This window comes from Triturus cristatus, chromosome 3_1, assembly GCF_964204655.1.
Source record: "Triturus cristatus chromosome 3_1, aTriCri1.1, whole genome shotgun sequence".
In the NCBI taxonomy this organism is placed as follows: domain Eukaryota; kingdom Metazoa; phylum Chordata; class Amphibia; order Caudata; family Salamandridae; genus Triturus; species Triturus cristatus.
Window position 1 is genome coordinate 24,361,459 of NC_140583.1, and position 19,908 is coordinate 24,381,366.

General features: G+C 46.5%; 1 protein-coding gene across 5 annotated transcripts in view; it reads right to left on the reverse strand.

Moving 5' to 3' along the window:
* Window positions 1–4,817: 4,817 nt before the first annotated feature.
* The window catches only part of LOC146859631 (SPRY domain-containing SOCS box protein 3-like), a 109,710-nt gene continuing 94,619 nt past the window's right edge, over window positions 4,818–19,908 (reverse strand). For 3 of the 5 annotated variants that reach the window (XM_085646665.1, XM_085646664.1, XM_085646666.1), the window contains exons 4-5: window positions 14,176–14,366; window positions 9,460–10,014 (exon numbers count right to left, since the gene is read on the reverse strand). In XM_085646665.1, the coding sequence (XP_085502791.1) occupies window positions 9,775–10,014; window positions 14,176–14,366 (431 nt within the window). In that variant the 3' untranslated portion in view covers window positions 9,460–9,774. Of the gene's footprint in view, window positions 5,373–9,271; window positions 10,015–14,175; window positions 14,367–19,908 lie in introns of those variants that run through there. The other 2 variants (XR_014979324.1, XM_085646667.1) reach the window with 2 other exon arrangements.

Consider the following 19,908-nt stretch of genomic DNA (forward strand, 5'->3'; position numbering starts at 1 on the left):
ACAAAGGGGCCTATTTATGATCGCTTTGTGTTGCGTCTGCACCACGCAAAGTGGTACATGTGGAACACAAACCTTAAGTTAGACTTATGGAGCCTCACAAGGCCAATTTGTGTGGCCCTGAGTGGCCCCATAGATCTGGAGCAAAGGAACGCAGTGCAAATCACTTGCTGCGCTGTCTGATGTTTTCGTAAAGAGGCCCCTTACTTTGTCATATTGTTGAAGTATTGAACAAAAGACAGGTCATAGTTAAAAGATACCTCCGGGTTGCCTATTCAATGAACCAAGCAGTATTCATAAAGCGCAGCTTGTCAGCCGTGAGGGTATCCAGGCGCTGATGACTCTGCTGCACGGGAGGATCAGTTGGACAGCCTGGTCCTGAGTACTTTCCTGAATTTGAGCAGCAAGGCTGATGTCCGCAGGTGAAGGGGGAGTTTGTTCCAGGATTTTGAGGCGAGGTAGGAGAAGGAGCGTCCTCCACTGTAGCTCCGGTGGATGCAGGGGGTGCTGGAGAGGCAGGTGGAGCGCAGGTGTCTGTTCAGCTAGTGGTCATAGGTGGACATGCAGTGGTGTCCCCGGCCTTGGCAACATGGTCTCTGCTTTCAGGGACACACAGTTAAGACTCGGCCACTTTCAGACATGGGTGAGACACTCGGTCACTGTTCAGCGGTTACCCGGGTCCTCAGAAATGCAGTGGATCGGAGCGGTATCAGCGTGGACCAGTTGGTATCTTTTGCGCCTGCTCAGGGTGGTCTTGTGGGATGCCAAGTAGGCACTGCCGAGCAGGCAGAGAGTGCTGATCTTGTGGCTGTTGTAGCTTGTGCAATGAAAGAGCTCAGCTGGATTGTGAATTAGGAAATGTATCAAAATTTTGCTTTAATCTTCCACGGCTCAACATACGTTATCAATACTTGCACCCTCCCGCTTTCAGGACTCTCCTACAGTCCTGTCTCATGAATGCAGCTACATTTCTTTTTCTCCCGATGCAAAGAACCATGCTTCTCTACGGTTCAGACCTCTTCAACCTGCTCTCCTGCCTGCACTTCTAGCCACTTCTCTAAACTCCTGATTAGAGGCGTACTGCGTTCCGAGATTCTGCCTAAACCCACCTCTGCTCATCTGTCCTACCTCACAAGGATTCAACCCCTTCCCTCCTCTCCAGACCCCTGGTGGTCTCCCTCTCTGGGCTCTGACTCCAACCCTGGTCCCTGGACCCGAGAGGTGCTGCCTCAAGGAAACTGTAGACCACTTTTGCTTCTCAAGTTTCAATGGACCCTTGTAAGTTCAGGCCACAGCTCACCTCTCTGACACCGAGGGCCAGATTTATGAATTTGGTGGTGCAGGGCAGCACAGCAGGACCCCTTACTGCACGACGTGACAGGGAAAGGGCAGGAGTACACAGTGTGTATCCAATACGATGCATTCCTGTCCTTTCACCCAGCGCTGGTGCCATCTCGGAAGCCAGCACCAATGCAGGGACCTGTGCCCCATGGGGGAAGAGGACTCGTGTTGTGGGCAGGGTTGTGTTTGTGCAAGGATGGTCACCTTCCCGCACAAAGACAATCCTAAGAGAGGCTTTTCCTCTTTCTATGTGTGCTGCAGATTGCAGCAGACATAGAAAGAGGAAATAATTTGAAGAAATAAAGCTATTTCTCCTCGTTACACCGTATCTTTTTGGCGCATTCCCAGGTTTACAAGGCCTTGTAAATCTGGGGATGCGTTTACAATCATGGAGGTAGCGTGGGAACACCCAGACAACGCCCATGGAATGCCGACTCAGGGTAGAGTAACGGAATGCAGCAATTTGCGCTGCATTTTGCGACACCATATTTTAGAGCCACTCATAGCCATACAAAGCGCCTTTGCGTGTCTTCAAACATATGACTTAATGGCTGCATCACTCTTGCACCATATTGTGTGATGCAAGAGCGACGCAAACCAGGTCATATATATATAGCCCTTGGTTCTTTGCCTCTTTTAGACCCCTTCTCTTCTCCCCACCAGAACCACAAGCAAGCCCTGCTAAGCTCATCACAAGTAAATCCCACATCAAACACAATGTTGTCTGCACTTTCCATTCACTCTATGCTCTGTCCATCTAGCCTTCAAATTTCTAGTTTTCTTTGCATTCTATACATTTAGCCTTGTCTCTGTTCAGTGGTTCATCTGTTCTCCCTCACATCTTTTCTATGTTCTTTGGTTTCCTCTCCTCCCGTCCCTTTTCTCTGAGTACCACAACCTCTTCCTGCTCTCGATGTTTTTGGAAGTGATCACCTCACCAACATCATGAGTCCGATCTCATCCACTGAAGTGCGTCCATATAGTCTTGATCCTCTACATTTTGCTTACGTTGAGGTTACACGCCATGAGATCAGGTATTCACTAGTCTAGGAAGTGTCCTTATTTTTGGAGTAGCAAATCTGATGAACAGACCGGCATGAAGCTAGAAGTCTTGCTTACATCGGGTTTACAGACCAGAGGGATAAATGTTCATTGCCCTAGAAATCTCGTTAAGATTAGGGTTGCAGATCTCGAGGACAAATGCTCCTTACTCTAGCAATCCCTCTTGGGTTGGGGTTGCTAATCACAAGAGCGACTGCTCGTTGGCCTAGATGTCTTGATTACATAGGGGTTGGGGATCACAAGGGCAACGGACGAAGGCTTGTTAGCCTAGCTATCTGGATTACGTAGGAGTTGGGTATCACATAAGACAAAGGACGAAGGCTCGTGAGCCTAGATATCTAGATTACATAGGGGTTGGGTGTCACAGTGACAAAGGACGAAGGCTCGTAAGCCTAGATATCTAGATTACATAGGGGTTGGGTGTCACAGTGACAAAGGACGAAGGCTCGTTACCCTAGATATCTAGATTACGTAGGGGTTTGGTATCACAGTGACGAAGGCTCGTTAGCCTAGATATCTTGATTACGTAGGGGGTGGGTATCACAGTGACAAAAGACGAAGGCTTGTTAGCACTATTGTTTATGTTGAAGTTTGCAGATCATGGTGGTTGGTGTATGAGTCTCTAAATCACATTACACGAGCAGATGTTCGTAAGTTTATAAAGCTTGCTTACACTGGGGTTCCACATCACATTGACGAGCACTTATTTCTCCTCGGAGGTGGACTATGTGGGGCTGACTCTTTCATGAATGCTAAGTGGATTGAAGTCTGCGTCCACTGGGTTCAGTTGTGTGGCCTGAATGTTTTGTTTAAGTATTAGAAAAGGGGATGTTAGTTAATGAGAGAGTTTATGTGAGTATGTATGGATGAGGCAAGGGAGAGGGACTCAATAGTACTTTGGGGAGGAGGAACTGTAAATTGAGTGAACGAGGAAAAGTGGGAAGGGGGAATGGTGAATCGAGTGTGTGAGCTTGGTCGGGTGTGAGAGGGTGATGAATGGTTGTTGTGGGTGGGATAGTAGTGGATGAGATGTGTAAAAATCAGGAAAGTAAGGAGTGAAGAAGGGATTGGGTAGAAGAGAGTTTGTTAATTTAAATATAAGGAATGGTTTGGCCATGGATCAGGTATTGGACAACTTGTGAAAAGACATATAATGCGGGAAGAGAGGTTGTTTCTGCTAACAGCGGGAATGGTGTGTTATAAGAAAAGGTGATTAGAATTTGAATAACCTGAGCAGGGATTCATAATGTGGGAACACAAGTAAATGTGTATATAATACGGTAACGGGGTGAACTTGTTATTACACAGTGATGTAAGACAAAATGATATGTGCAAACAGAGAGACATTTTTTATGGTTATCGTCTCACTGTAACTTATTGTTGTTTACAGCTACCCCTGACGAAGGGCTCTCCGAGCTTGAAATGCATTGGGTCTTCTAATACATGCTGCTTGTTGACAAACCTTTTGCATTGGTCGTGTTCTTGTAAGAGGCTTGGAGTGGCACAACTTGGGCATGAGAAGCTTGGGAAACGGCAAATTATCCCGCATGTGGAGTTGTTAAGTTTCTGGACAACATGGAAGTGAAAAGAGAAAAAAGAAATAAATGAGGACATGGAATAAACTGCGTTAAAACAGATGAATATGTTTTTTTAAAAAGATGGCAGAGGTGCCCTAGCAGTGCGATTGGCTTGGGGTACAGAGGTGCCCCACCCTATATTGTTGTACACTGGGTTCAGACCACATGGAGGGATGTTTGTCTTGCTGATGCTGCAGCTGTACGACACCTGAATCTTGTCTGTTCTTCGACAGCCCTTGCTTACAACTGAGATGACTCCAAACGGGTGGATAGTTGTCCCTAACACTTTATGCTGGGATTGCACATAAAACCGATAGATGTCATTTCCTTGTTGCATTGTGATTGCCAGTGACACAGACAGATGCTTATGTTGAGGTTGTACGTTGTGTAGAGAGAGGTTCATTGGTTTATAAATCATGCTTATATCACAGAAGCTCTTGTGAAATGCACAGAAGTTTGCCAGTCTAGTAATCTTTCTGACATTGGTGCCGGACACTAAATGCAAATACGTCGCCAGACTATAAATCTTGCATATATGGCAACAGCGTGCCGCATGCGAAGAGGATTATTGGACTGTAAGGTTCACTTTCATTGACCATGTTGTTGTTGCTCAAGAGGTGGGCCGACACGTGTCAGCTTATAACTTACTTACATCTGGGGTTCCAAGTGGAATGGGAGACAGTCCTTAGTTTAGAAACCTTGCCTTCATTGGCATAACTTGTGAAATTGATAGACGTTCCTCATAGATACATCTTGCAATTACAGGTATGTGGCATGAAATGAACTTCCACAGTCGAGAAATCTTGCATTCCTTGGCGATCTATTAGGAATGGAAACAAGTTTCTTGTCTAGAGATTTTGCATTTATTGTTGTTGCAAGTGAAATGAATGGAAGCGCTCAGTCTATAAATCTTTCTTACAGTATGGCCGCACGCTACATGTATTTGTGCCGAGTCCGGTCTGCCGGAATGTGAGGTAGGTGCAGGTAAAATTCCTGGTTCCATTGATCCAAATACACCATATGTCACTACTCAAGAGAGACACTTTGGGAACCGTCAATGGATCTCCAAGTGAGGGTAAAGCAAGGACCACCTAATGTCATACGTGGTCCAGGAGTCCAGGTGCATGGCCTACCCTGGTTTCAGAGAGCAGGAAGTCACGTTTCCAAGGAGGTGGCGGTAAGTGCATGGGTAGCATTTCCTGCAAGGGGCTTTAGCAGCCCCCTGACGGCTCGTGGAAGAGGGAGGCTGTCTGCTGAGGCTCCGTTCAGCAGGCTCCGGGAGACGGTGCAGAGGCAGCTCTCCTGCAAGGACGGAAGGCGGCACCTCCGGACTCCAACTTGTAGTTCTGTTCCGGCTGCGGTGGAGCACACCATGGGGTAGAGAGGGGCCCCCACCTGTTTGTGACAAAACATAATCATGGTCAGAACATTAGTTTTTAAATTAAATTCCATTCCACCTGGGACATATCAATAAGGCAGAAAGACAGACACACAAGAGTTAAACCTACTTCAGCTACTCTGACGTTTACAAGCCTACCCTTCCCACCTGAAACATGCCTGTTGACTCCTTGCCTGACCTCATCCGTGTCGAACTTTCCATCACACCTGCTACTTGTTCTATCCAGCCCGCTTCATCTACCATCTCTGTGTTGGGTGGTAGACCTTTCCGGCAATGCTTAGAGCTGGGGACCCCTGGGGTGCATCACCCACACCCACTGCACTCTGTAGCCTGGAAGCACACCTCACACCGTATCTAGCACTTCCTAGGAAAGTCAAAAGTCACGCATGAGTATCTCCGTTACAGACGGGACGTCTCAATGTGGCCTATGGAGGAGAGCAGCCCTGTGCTCACCTTAGGGCAGATTTATGAAAAAGTCACGCAGTGAGAGGGAAATTGGACATATTCGTAGCAATACGATTCATTCCTGCCTTTTCCCCTGTGCTGGCGCCCCTTTGGCTGCCTAGGGCCAATGCAGGCACCCATTCACCATGGTGCAAGTGGGCCAGCGTTGCATGCAGGATTGTTTTTGTACAGAAAGGGGCACCATCCTGCGTGAAAACAATCCTGAGAGGCAAACTCCTCTCTCTATGTGTGCTGCAGAATGCATTACTCCTAGAAAGAGGAAGTAACGAGGAGAAATAAAGATATTTTTCCTTGTTACGCCCCTCTGGGAAGGTGTATCTTTTTACTGCATTTCCAGGTTTACCAGTTCTGGCAAATCTGGGAATGATTAAAAAATCAGGGGAGTTGTGTGGGAACCCCCACCCAATACCAATGGACGCCTGCTTGGGGCAGAGTAAGACAACACAGTGATTTGAATGCGTAGCTTTACTCCGGATTTATGGACCCACTCAGGGCCATGCAAAGTGGCCTTGTGTTGCTTCATAAATCTCCTTTAGGACTTGTGTCGCTCTTGCACCACCTTGCGTTGTGGAATACCGATGCAACTGCATTCGTAAATATGCCCCCTACTCTTTTAAAGCAGCCTCTAATTAAATCAAGTCCCTCTGAGCAGGACAAGGGCCACAAGGTAGGATCTATTTCCCGGCATCCCAGGAAGGACTGAAAGAATGGGATCACACAAGAGAGGGCTCAAGGGCTGAACTGGATGCAAAACCAGCCCTGACAAAAAAAATTCAAATCAGACCCACAACACAGGAGGCTGCGAGTAGAAAAGGAGCATGGCTGAGTGATGGTAGCCCATCCAGGTCTGGAAGCAGCCAGCTAGCCTTCAGCCTACCGATGAAATGCCAGAGTGGCCAAATGGTGGCCAGTCTGGCCCATGAAGGCTTCTCATGCCTGAACAGGAATGCAAACATCTAGCAGGGACCCTCCACTGAGAGTAACCAACCCCGTGTCTCCACGTTGTATTGTAGCGTTTGAGGAACAACCTCTTGGTACCCTTCAACCCCTCAAGGAAGCACAGACACCAGGTCTTTGCGTGCCGAATCCTTGATCCGGAGTGGCATTGTGAACGCAGATTGCTCTGCTACAAAGGGAAACATTAGGGGATATCATTCAGGAGGCAGCTTAGGAGGCCCTCATCACCTTATGAAACCAGCATAGTGAATGAATGAATGAAAATTTATTGTTCAATTAATTAAAATTGTTACAATATTCTAGCAATAAAACAAAACTTGTTTAAAATCTCACACAATTAGTTAAGAATGAAAAAGACATTTAAAAGAGATGAAAATAGTAGAAAGGACCATTACTGAAAATATTGTCCTATCTAGCAGTGAGGTGTTGAATATTGGATTTGATAAAAAGTTTTATCGTAGACTCTCATTGCTTGATGGCCGACTGAATGCTGTTATGACTCCATTTTCAGTTTCAGTGCGGCTCGGATTGCGTCTGAATTTCCCTAATCGGGCCGCAATTTGAGATGTTTTAGCGGAGAAGCACAGGTCAGAAACTTCCCTGCAACTTTGTAGGCCATGCGACCTACAGATGGGGAAAACCAAGCGCTGCCGCTCACTAACTAACTTTGGGCAACAGCGCAACAGATGGAGCCAGGATTCACGATGGTAGTTACAGAGTAGGCCAGCCTCTGAATTGTCCTGCCGGGCCCAAGTTGAGTTAAAATCCGTGATAGGCAGAGCAAGAAGTCTCAAGTCTCATAAAGGTGATTCTACCCCGAGCCAGGACTGTCAGGACTTGCTCAAGGTAGGGCTGCGGTTTTCCCATGATATATGAGGAGTCCAGTGAGGAAAGCTTGAGTTGGTGATGCAGGGTTTCCAGGTCCCTTTAAAAAAATATTCTCTTGGCCTGAGTATTCACTGTTTTCCGCCAGGCTATTAGTGGAATGTTAGAGTTGTGCAGATTTTGGACATTAATGTCCAATAATCTATTGCCTGCTGCCAAGTACACCTGCCATGGGGAACCCTCCTCTCCAAAGAGCATTTTGATTTGTCTTTTTAGTGACAGTTCTAGTGCTCGCGTAGTCCCGATATAGTATTTTATTAAATCACCTAAGCAAGTAATATCCGGACTGGTGAGACCCAACTCCAGCCTTACTCTTGCTCTCCTCAACTGTCTAGGGAGAGCCAGGACCTTTTTTTAAGCCATCATTTGATAGTTCGCAAGGAATTTGTTGAAGGCACTGGGAAAACCTAGGTGGCCATAGTTAAGAGAGGGCACTAATTTTGCCTTAAGAACTTTCAAAATGGGTTCAGCAGTTGGACTATGAAGCCGCAGGTTAAGGCTTTTTAAAGAGAAAATGATGCCTGCCGCTTTCCTTCTCAGATGTTTCAGGTGGGTTTTGCCCCTTCCGATAGAAGCCCAGATAGTTGTAGCTCGTACTTGTTTTGATTTGCAGAGCCCCAAGTTGCCAATGTGTGGTCTTCTTACGTGGGTACTTTCCCGAATATAAGTATCCTAGTTTTCTCCTGGTTCACCAGGAGTTTGTTCTGTTGATTATATCCGTGTAAATCTTTTAGGGCCTTCTGTAAGCCACTTCTCGTGTGGTCCATTATTACGATATCGTCGGCATACTGGAGCATTTGAAGCCGCGTTTTCCCCAGTTGAGGAGGCAGAAGACTTGCCCCTTCCAGCGCTTTCCCCAGGTCAGCTGTGCATAGATTGAAAAGTAGAGGGGCACGTACGCACCCTTGTTCTAGACCATTATCAGTTGGTACCTTGGCGGTGACTAATGTTTGACTGATTTTAATACGGACCCAGGTCCCCTGATATAAAGAAACCAGCATAGTGTCAAACCTCCTACACTCTTACGTTTAATAAGGCTCTGGCCCACATCCTCAACCAGGGGTTACCCTTCCCAAAGATTGCATCCAACTGGCGCAAGGCACTCGTCTCATCAGAGGCTTCCACCTATCTAAGACACGAACATGAGGCTCAGTCCTTGCACAGATACATCTGCCAAGAACAAGGAGGCCGTGGCAGACGTCACGAGCACAAACCCATGCCCACACCGATAACAAACTCTATGCACACTGGCAGCTTTCCCAGGCTCCACCCTCTCAGTCCATCTTTTCACAGTCCTGTAGGTAAGGGAAAGCTACAGTCATAGCACCCGGTGCCCCATCAGGGCAAGTGTACTGCTGCCATCCAAGGAGACAAACAGCACAGCATACATGACATTCACTCTAGCAGTTCATTCACCCTGTAATGAGTGACCTCCTACAACGGCTACGCAGCAGTTTGGAATGATTTCAAAAGGTTCCCTCTCACTGAGACCTAAAGTGTTGCCAACTGTTGAGAAGTTCATTTCTGGCTGCAAAGATCCCACTTATGGGAACGTCCATTAGATTATTGTCAAATGGGGCTTACTTACATCTGGGGTTCCAAGTGGAATGGGAGACAGTCCTTAGTTTAGAAACCTTGCCTTCATTGGCATAACTTGTGAAATTGATAGACGTTCCTCATAGATACATCTTGCAATTACAGGTATGTGGCATGAAATGAACTTCCACAGTCGAGAAATCTTGCATTCCTTGGCGATCTATTAGGAATGGAAACAAGTTTCTTGTCTAGAGATTTTGCATTTATTGTTGTTGCAAGTGAAATGAATGGAAGCGCTCAGTCTATAAATCTTTCTTACAGTATGGCCGCACGCTACATGTATTTGTGCCGAGTCCGGTCTGCCGGAATGTGAGGTAGGTGCAGGTAAAATTCCTGGTTCCATTGATCCAAATACACCATATGTCACTACTCAAGAGAGACACTTTGGGAACCGTCAATGGATCTCCAAGTGAGGGTAAAGCAAGGACCACCTAATGTCATACGTGGTCCAGGAGTCCAGGTGCATGGCCTACCCTGGTTTCAGAGAGCAGGAAGTCACGTTTCCAAGGAGGTGGCGGTAAGTGCATGGGTAGCATTTCCTGCAAGGGGCTTTAGCAGCCCCCTGACGGCTCGTGGAAGAGGGAGGCTGTCTGCTGAGGCTCCGTTCAGCAGGCTCCGGGAGACGGTGCAGAGGCAGCTCTCCTGCAAGGACGGAAGGCGGCACCTCCGGACTCCAACTTGTAGTTCTGTTCCGGCTGCGGTGGAGCACACCATGGGGTAGAGAGGGGCCCCCACCTGTTTGTGACAAAACATAATCATGGTCAGAACATTAGTTTTTAAATTAAATTCCATTCCACCTGGGACATATCAATAAGGCAGAAAGACAGACACACAAGAGTTAAACCTACTTCAGCTACTCTGACGTTTACAAGCCTACCCTTCCCACCTGAAACATGCCTGTTGACTCCTTGCCTGACCTCATCCGTGTCGAACTTTCCATCACACCTGCTACTTGTTCTGTCCAGCCCGCTTCATCTACCATCTCTGTGTTGGGTGGTAGACCTTTCCGGCAATGCTTAGAGCTGGGGACCCCTGGGGTGCATCACCCACACCCACTGCACTCTGTAGCCTGGAAGCACACCTCACACCGTATCTAGCACTTCCTAGGAAAGTCAAAAGTCACGCATGAGTATCTCCGTTACAGACGGGACGTCTCAATGTGGCCTATGGAGGAGAGCAGCCCTGTGCTCACCTTAGGGCAGATTTATGAAAAAGTCACGCAGTGAGAGGGAAATTGGACATATTCGTAGCAATACGATTCATTCCTGCCTTTTCCCCTGTGCTGGCGCCCCTTTGGCTGCCTAGGGCCAATGCAGGCACCCATTCACCATGGTGCAAGTGGGCCAGCGTTGCATGCAGGATTGTTTTTGTACAGAAAGGGGCACCATCCTGCGTGAAAACAATCCTGAGAGGCAAACTCCTCTCTCTATGTGTGCTGCAGAATGCATTACTCCTAGAAAGAGGAAGTAACGAGGAGAAATAAAGATATTTTTCCTTGTTACGCCCCTCTGGGAAGGTGTATCTTTTTACTGCATTTCCAGGTTTACCAGTTCTGGCAAATCTGGGAATGATTAAAAAATCAGGGGAGTTGTGTGGGAACCCCCACCCAATACCAATGGACGCCTGCTTGGGGCAGAGTAAGACAACACAGTGATTTGAATGCGTAGCTTTACTCCGGATTTATGGACCCACTCAGGGCCATGCAAAGTGGCCTTGTGTTGCTTCATAAATCTCCTTTAGGACTTGTGTCGCTCTTGCACCACCTTGCGTTGTGGAATACCGATGCAACTGCATTCGTAAATATGCCCCCTACTCTTTTAAAGCAGCCTCTAATTAAATCAAGTCCCTCTGAGCAGGACAAGGGCCACAAGGTAGGATCTATTTCCCGGCATCCCAGGAAGGACTGAAAGAATGGGATCACACAAGAGAGGGCTCAAGGGCTGAACTGGATGCAAAACCAGCCCTGACAAAAAAAATTCAAATCAGACCCACAACACAGGAGGCTGCGAGTAGAAAAGGAGCATGGCTGAGTGATGGTAGCCCATCCAGGTCTGGAAGCAGCCAGCTAGCCTTCAGCCTACCGATGAAATGCCAGAGTGGCCAAATGGTGGCCAGTCTGGCCCATGAAGGCTTCTCATGCCTGAACAGGAATGCAAACATCTAGCAGGGACCCTCCACTGAGAGTAACCAACCCCGTGTCTCCACGTTGTATTGTAGCGTTTGAGGAACAACCTCTTGGTACCCTTCAACCCCTCAAGGAAGCACAGACACCAGGTCTTTGCGTGCCGAATCCTTGATCCGGAGTGGCATTGTGAACGCAGATTGCTCTGCTACAAAGGGAAACATTAGGGGATATCATTCAGGAGGCAGCTTAGGAGGCCCTCATCACCTTATGAAACCAGCATAGTGAATGAATGAATGAAAATTTATTGTTCAATTAATTAAAATTGTTACAATATTCTAGCAATAAAACAAAACTTGTTTAAAATCTCACACAATTAGTTAAGAATGAAAAAGACATTTAAAAGAGATGAAAATAGTAGAAAGGACCATTACTGAAAATATTGTCCTATCTAGCAGTGAGGTGTTGAATATTGGATTTGATAAAAAGTTTTATCGTAGACTCTCATTGCTTGATGGCCGACTGAATGCTGTTATGACTCCATTTTCAGTTTCAGTGCGGCTCGGATTGCGTCTGAATTTCCCTAATCGGGCCGCAATTTGAGATGTTTTAGCGGAGAAGCACAGGTCAGAAACTTCCCTGCAACTTTGTAGGCCATGCGACCTACAGATGGGGAAAACCAAGCGCTGCCGCTCACTAACTAACTTTGGGCAACAGCGCAACAGATGGAGCCAGGATTCACGATGGTAGTTACAGAGTAGGCCAGCCTCTGAATTGTCCTGCCGGGCCCAAGTTGAGTTAAAATCCGTGATAGGCAGAGCAAGAAGTCTCAAGTCTCATAAAGGTGATTCTACCCCGAGCCAGGACTGTCAGGACTTGCTCAAGGTAGGGCTGCGGTTTTCCCATGATATATGAGGAGTCCAGTGAGGAAAGCTTGAGTTGGTGATGCAGGGTTTCCAGGTCCCTTTCAAAAAATATTCTCTTGGCCTGAGTATTCACTGTTTTCCGCCAGGCTATTAGTGGAATGTTAGAGTTGTGCAGATTTTGGACATTAATGTCCAATAATCTATTGCCTGCTGCCAAGTACACCTGCCATGGGGAACCCTCCTCTCCAAAGAGCATTTTGATTTGTCTTTTTAGTGACAGTTCTAGTGCTCGCGTAGTCCCGATATAGTATTTTATTAAATCACCTAAGCAAGTAATATCCGGACTGGTGAGACCCAACTCCAGCCTTACTCTTGCTCTCCTCAACTGTCTAGGGAGAGCCAGGACCTTTTTTTAAGCCATCATTTGATAGTTCGCAAGGAATTTGTTGAAGGCACTGGGAAAACCTAGGTGGCCATAGTTAAGAGAGGGCACTAATTTTGCCTTAAGAACTTTCAAAATGGGTTCAGCAGTTGGACTATGAAGCCGCAGGTTAAGGCTTTTTAAAGAGAAAATGATGCCTGCCGCTTTCCTTCTCAGATGTTTCAGGTGGGTTTTGCCCCTTCCGATAGAAGCCCAGATAGTTGTAGCTCGTACTTGTTTTGATTTGCAGAGCCCCAAGTTGCCAATGTGTGGTCTTCTTACGTGGGTACTTTCCCGAATATAAGTATCCTAGTTTTCTCCTGGTTCACCAGGAGTTTGTTCTGTTGATTATATCCGTGTAAATCTTTTAGGGCCTTCTGTAAGCCACTTCTCGTGTGGTCCATTATTACGATATCGTCGGCATACTGGAGCATTTGAAGCCGCGTTTTCCCCAGTTGAGGAGGCAGAAGACTTGCCCCTTCCAGCGCTTTCCCCAGGTCAGCTGTGCATAGATTGAAAAGTAGAGGGGCACGTACGCACCCTTGTTCTAGACCATTATCAGTTGGTACCTTGGCGGTGACTAATGTTTGACTGATTTTAATACGGACCCAGGTCCCCTGATATAAAGAAACCAGCATAGTGTCAAACCTCCTACACTCTTACGTTTAATAAGGCTCTGGCCCACATCCTCAACCAGGGGTTACCCTTCCCAAAGATTGCATCCAACTGGCGCAAGGCACTCATCTCATCAGAGGCTTCCACCTATCTAAGACACGAACATGAGGCTCAGTCCTTGCACAGATACATCTGCCAAGAACAAGGAGGCCGTGGCAGACGTCACGAGCACAAACCCATGCCCACACCGATAACAAACTCTATGCACACTGGCAGCTTTCCCAGGCTCCACCCTCTCAGTCCATCTTTTCACAGTCCTGTAGGTAAGGGAAAGCTACAGTCATAGCACCCGGTGCCCCATCAGGGCAAGTGTACTGCTGCCATCCAAGGAGACAAACAGCACAGCATACATGACATTCACTCTAGCAGTTCATTCACCCTGTAATGAGTGACCTCCTACAACGGCTACGCAGCAGTTTGGAATGATTTCAAAAGGTTCCCTCTCACTGAGACCTAAAGTGTTGCCAACTGTTGAGAAGTTCATTTCTGGCTGCAAAGATCCCACTTATGGGAACGTCCATTAGATTATTGTCAAATGGGGCTTCCATGGCCAGAGGTGAGAGAATGGCTCTGCTGCTGAACCCAGAAGAATGAGTGGGCTACCATGCTAAGTCTGGGCACACAGGAGGGCATCTCATTGAAGCCTTCTATACTGCTCCACAGCTCCCCTGAGGTAAACTGGGCAAAGCTGCCCTCTGTTTTGATATGGCACGTTCTCCCTCACTTTCAGGATTGAGGCTTTTTCCAGGCCTGCAAATACTGCTTGTGTGTTGCCCCTGATGAGATGAAATGCAAAAAAAGCTGTGCTTTACCTTGTCGAGGCCCGTGAAGGCGGGTCCAAGGGACTCCCCATTCTTGAAGAAGGTGAGTGTCCCCTCCGTCAGGTCCAGGTGTGCACCGACCACGGTCGTCCTGTCGTAGAATGGTTCTGTGTAGCGCCTGCAGAACCCACCATGCCAGAGAAACCCTTTGTAGGAGAGCCCCCAGCTCTCGCTGTCCTTTCCTGTATGGATCAAGATGAGAGGGGGAAAGACAGGTTACTAAACTTCTAGCGACAGATGGCTTATCAGTCTGATGTAGCCTCGGCCTCGATGTTACGGACTGATGTCGCTTCCAATGACCACATTCTCGGCGGAGCTGTGGTCTATCAGTCCTTTAATCATTTAGTGCCCCGAAGCAAGGAGAGCCAACGCTTGGCATGGCAGGCTGCCACACTTTGAGAAGGGTCACTCTCTCCAGTGAACTCGGTCTCTATTATCCAATATGATTCAAGCTCTCAAGGAAATATGATCCCTCAGTTATGGCATTATGGTGTACGACAGAGAAGCAAGCCACCTTGTGTCTCTGCCCTATGCCAAAGTGGAAGGGCAGGATTGCACCGTATTTATCCAATACAGTGCATTCCTGACCTTTCTCCCTGCCCTGGACAGTTTCAGCAGCCTGGCGCCAATGTAGGCACCATTGCAGAAGGGTGCAAGGGTGCTTTTGTGCAGGAAGAGGCACTTTCCTGCACAGAAACAATCTCACATGGCGTTTTCCTCTTTCCATGTGTGCTGCATTCTGCAGCACACACAAGAAGAGGAAAACGAGGAGAAATAAACATATTTCTCCTTGTTACGCCTCCCCTCGGGAGATGGACGGATTTGGCGCTTCCCCAGGTTTACTTGATTTTGTAAATCTGGATCAGCGTCGAAGGCATGGGTGTTGCGTGGAAACTCCCACAGCAATGCCCATGGAATGACTCCCAAGGGCAGAGTAAGGCAACATAGCGATTTGTTCTGCATCTCCTTACTTAAGATTTATGAGGCCACTGATAGCCACGCAGGGTGGCTTTGCGTGGCTTCACAGATCTGGTTCACCGCCCTGCGTCATGCATGTACCCCTTTACGTGGTGCAAAAGTGATGCAAGGCTCTCATAAATAAGCCACCAAGGGTGTAAACTGACAACTTGCTAGCTCTTCCGCCTTTCAACTTTCTGCACCTCGGGTAAATGCATGGGTTAGAGACAGGGAGGGGACCTGCTTGTCCCAGCAGACTTCATGGCCAGAGTTCTGGCGAGACATCAACTACGGGAACAGGGAAGACGCTGAACCTAGGACAGGGAGAGGCGCGAAAGATCAAACACACACAATGCATCATCAGCCCCAAAACACCAGTGTGTCCACAAGTGAACCATCAATGCTGGGCAGGAGGCGCTTGAAAATCCCACAACAAGGGTGAGTTACACAGTACCAACAAGGAACACGGACGGGCACAGCACGTCCGGAATATCAATACCAACGATACAACATGCCTTTTTCTATGCTCTACGATTGGGGCTTTGTCTCAAGAGAGCCCCCCTCACTCCACCCACAAAGGCCTGCTTACGGATAACCTGTGTTGATGTTTGTGTGCACCTGTATAGTTGTTGCATTATTAACAAGGTACACAATATGGATCTAAATTTGAATTTACATGCGTAAACCTATATAATGTTATTGTCTTTGGAACTTTTTTAATATGATCTGTTCAAGTGCCTTTTCCTGGTCTTCTCTAACTTGGCCTCCTCACCATCTTGTTCAAATTGGATGTCTCACCACGACAGTCACGGTTTATTATTTCTGCTGCACACAGTCAAGCAGAGTCCTGCTTGCTATTGCTGAATGACGTTCTCGAAGAAGTCTTTCTAGCTTGGGCTCAGTAAGGATAAAAAATTCAAGGTTTCTTCCGCCTGCTCACAGTATTGCATTTACTCACAATAGTTCACTGGTGTTTTTGTAACTAGTTTGTTCTGGCTTCTACAGATGAATCCATACCCTCTGGCCGAATCCATGTTTACGTAGTAGGACGGTGCTAAGGTGGTAAGGCAATATGACGTTTGTTACTTCTGTGCTCTGATTTGCTGAAATTGTACTATTTTGCTCACATCATGATGACTCTGCAGTTCTCATTATATCCTTTGGGAAGATTTCCCATACACACCCTCGGATTTTAGGGCAAACTAGTCGACTTTCCGAAGCTACTAGGGATGCTGTCCATTTCTTATTGATTTTGCTGCTTATTGGAACTTAAAATATTTTTGGCTTTGCCCATAATTCTGCATTTCCCTATTGTAGAGTGCCTTCATGGCAATGACTTTATGCATCAGTACATTTTTTCGTTTCTGTACTGCATCCTTTTGAATGTTTATAATAAATCTTGCTAAATTTACAATTCCACCCTAGAACTCACTCATTGAGTCTGCCCTTCCTTAATCAACGTTATTTTTGATGTGCTGTTTTGCACTTTATCTTGGGACACGTTGTCTCATGAAATTGAGGTGTAACACTGTCCCAGACCTATCCATCCATCGGCGTGTTTTTGAAGTGATTTTTGGGGAGAGAGATTTTCGGGGTTCCCTTTGTCCTCACCTACAACTACAAGATAGGTGAACAGAGGCCTTGGTGAACAAGAACTAAACTACGACCACCTACAGGAGAGCAAATAAACTTCACACACAAGAACAGACAATGAGATGCCACTGCTTGCACATACTTGAGTCGCGTCAGAGGGAAAGGCAGGTCTCGCCTTGGACTGATAGAGCATGGGGTGGTGATTTCATGACCAGGTCCTCCAGTCGCATATCACAGAGGATCAGGTCTTGCTCAAGATTGTAGAGTGCAATCAATCAATCAATCAATCAATCAATCAATCAATCAATCAAGTAGTGCTTGTATAGCGCGGCTCGTCAGCCGACAGCCGCTGTCTTGAGCTCTCCGTTCACTGCAGGAGAAGCTGCCCCTTGGTGATGTACAACCAGATGACTGGACTTCTACTCTAGTTCCCTGAGCACCGGCTTCACCGTCCCGTTCATAGCTATTTTTCTGGCACAACAGCAATACTGGCAATGCCCAGCAGGAGCATCGTGCCTTCAGTTATAAAGGGGCAATACTTGCCCGTCCCAGAAAGACTGAAAGACACAGACACAGCATTTGTAGCAGAGACGCCAGCTTTTGATAAGGATCAGAAACTGATATACATTTAATTGTACATTATAAGAATTTGTAAGCATGACTGGCATACAGGTGTGGTGGGATACATCCCAGCAGGACACCTGGACTATCCATGGGGCAGCACTAGCAGTCAATAAGGGGCTGCTATCCTCTTAAAGCAACAGTACTGCAATTAACAGTAGCTCCTAATGAGATCAAGAATCAGATGGCAGTTTTAACTCATGCTCCAGATAACCTATGATGCACTAATGGATGGTGTCACAAGCAACCACCGGCCATGACCTCTCGCATGTCTGGCAAGAGGCCAACACTCTGCAGTCCCTACAAACCTTCAAGAAGAGCCGGCCTATTAGGATATGGCCAGATTTAACTTTAGAATAGTTTTTCCAGAGGCACTAAAATCTTTACACTACAAACCAGATTAGACATGAAGAACTAGACACAATACTTTCGGTGCGATATCGAGCACTGGAGACAAATATATAGATAAGGCATTGAGAACTGGACACAATACTCCAGGTGAGACATCGAACACAGGATACACTGGTGTAGATAAGGCATCAAAAACTGGGCACAATACTATAGGCGCAACATCGAACCCTCAATACAATGGTGTAGACAAGACATCGAGAACTGGACACAATACTCCAGGTGAGACATCGAACACATGATACAATGATATAGATAAAGCATCGAGGGCTGGACACAATATTCCAAGAAAAACATCGTGCACTGAATACAATGATATAGATAAGACATCAAGAACTGTGCACAATACTCCAGGGGAGACATCGAACACTGAATACAATGGCATAGATAAGGCATCGAGAACTGGACACAATACTCCAGGTGAGACATCGAGCACTTGAGACAATGGTCTAGATATGACATTGAGAACTGGACACAATACTCCAGGGGAGACATCGAACACTGAATACAATGGCATAGATAAGACATCGAGAACTGGACACAATACTCCAGGTGAGACATCGAGCACAGGAGACAATGGCATAGTTAAGGCATCGAGAACTGGACACAATACTCCAGGTCAGACATCGTGCACTGGAGACAAAGATATAGATAAAACATTGAGAACTGGACACAATACTCCATGAGAGATATCGAGAACTGGAGACAATGGTGTGGATAAGAAATCAAGAACTGGGCACAGTACTCCTGGCGAGACATCAAACACTGAATAAAATGGTATAGATAAGACATCGAGATCTGGACACAATACTCCAGGTGAAACATCGAACACTGAATCCAATGGAATAGATTAGGCATCAAGAACTGGACACAATACACCAGGCGAAACATCAAACACTTGAGACAATGGTATGGATAAGGCATGGAGAACTGGACACAGTACACCAGGTGAGACATCGAACACTGAATACAATGCAACAGATAAGACTTCAAGAACTGGACACAATTCTTCAGGTGAGACATCGAGCACTGGAGACAAATATATAGATAAGGCATTGAGAACTGGACACATTACTCCAGGTGAGACATCGAACACAGGATACATTGGTATAGAGAAGATATCAAGAACTGCACACAATGCTACTGGCGCAACATCGAACACTGAATACAATGGTGTAGACAAGACATCCAGAGCTGGAAACAATACTCCACGGTAGAGATTAAACACTAAATATAATGGTATAGATAAGACATCAAGAACTGGACACAATACTCCAAGAGAGACATCGAACACTGAATATGAATACAATGCTATAGATAAGACATCAAGAACTGGACACCATACTCCAGACGAGACATCGAACACTGAATACAATGGTATAGATAAGACATCAAGAAGTGGACACAATACTCCAAGCGAGATATCGAACACTGAATGCAATGGTATAGATAAGACATCAAGAACTGGACACAATACTCCAGGCGAGACATCGAACACTGAATACAATGGTATAGATAAGACATCAAGAACTGGACACAATTCTCCAGGCGAGACATCAAACACTGGGGACAATGGTATAGATAAGACATCAAGAACTGGACACATTACTTCAGGTCAGGCATCGAGCAGTAGAGAAAATGGAATAGATAAGACATTGAGAACTGGACCCCATACTCCAGGTAAGACATGGAACACTGAATACAATGGCATAGAAAAGGCTTAGATAACTGGACCCAATATTCGAGGCGAGACATCAAACACTGAATACAAAGATATAGATAAGACATCAAGAACTGGACGCAATACTCCAGGCGTTACATCAAACACTGGACACAATGGTATAGATAAAACATCAAGAACTGGACACAATACTCCAGACGAGACATCAAACACTGGGGACAAAGGTATAGATAAGACATTGAGAACTGGACACAAAACTCCAGGTGAGACATGGAGCACTGGAGACAAAGGTATAGATAAGACATTGAGAACTGGACACAAAACTCCAGGTGAGAAATCGAGCACTGGCGACAATGGTCTCGATAAGACATCGAGAACTGGACCCAATACTCCAGGTGAGACATCGAACACAGGATACATTGGTATAGATAAGGCACTAAGAACTGGGCACAAAAATACAGGCG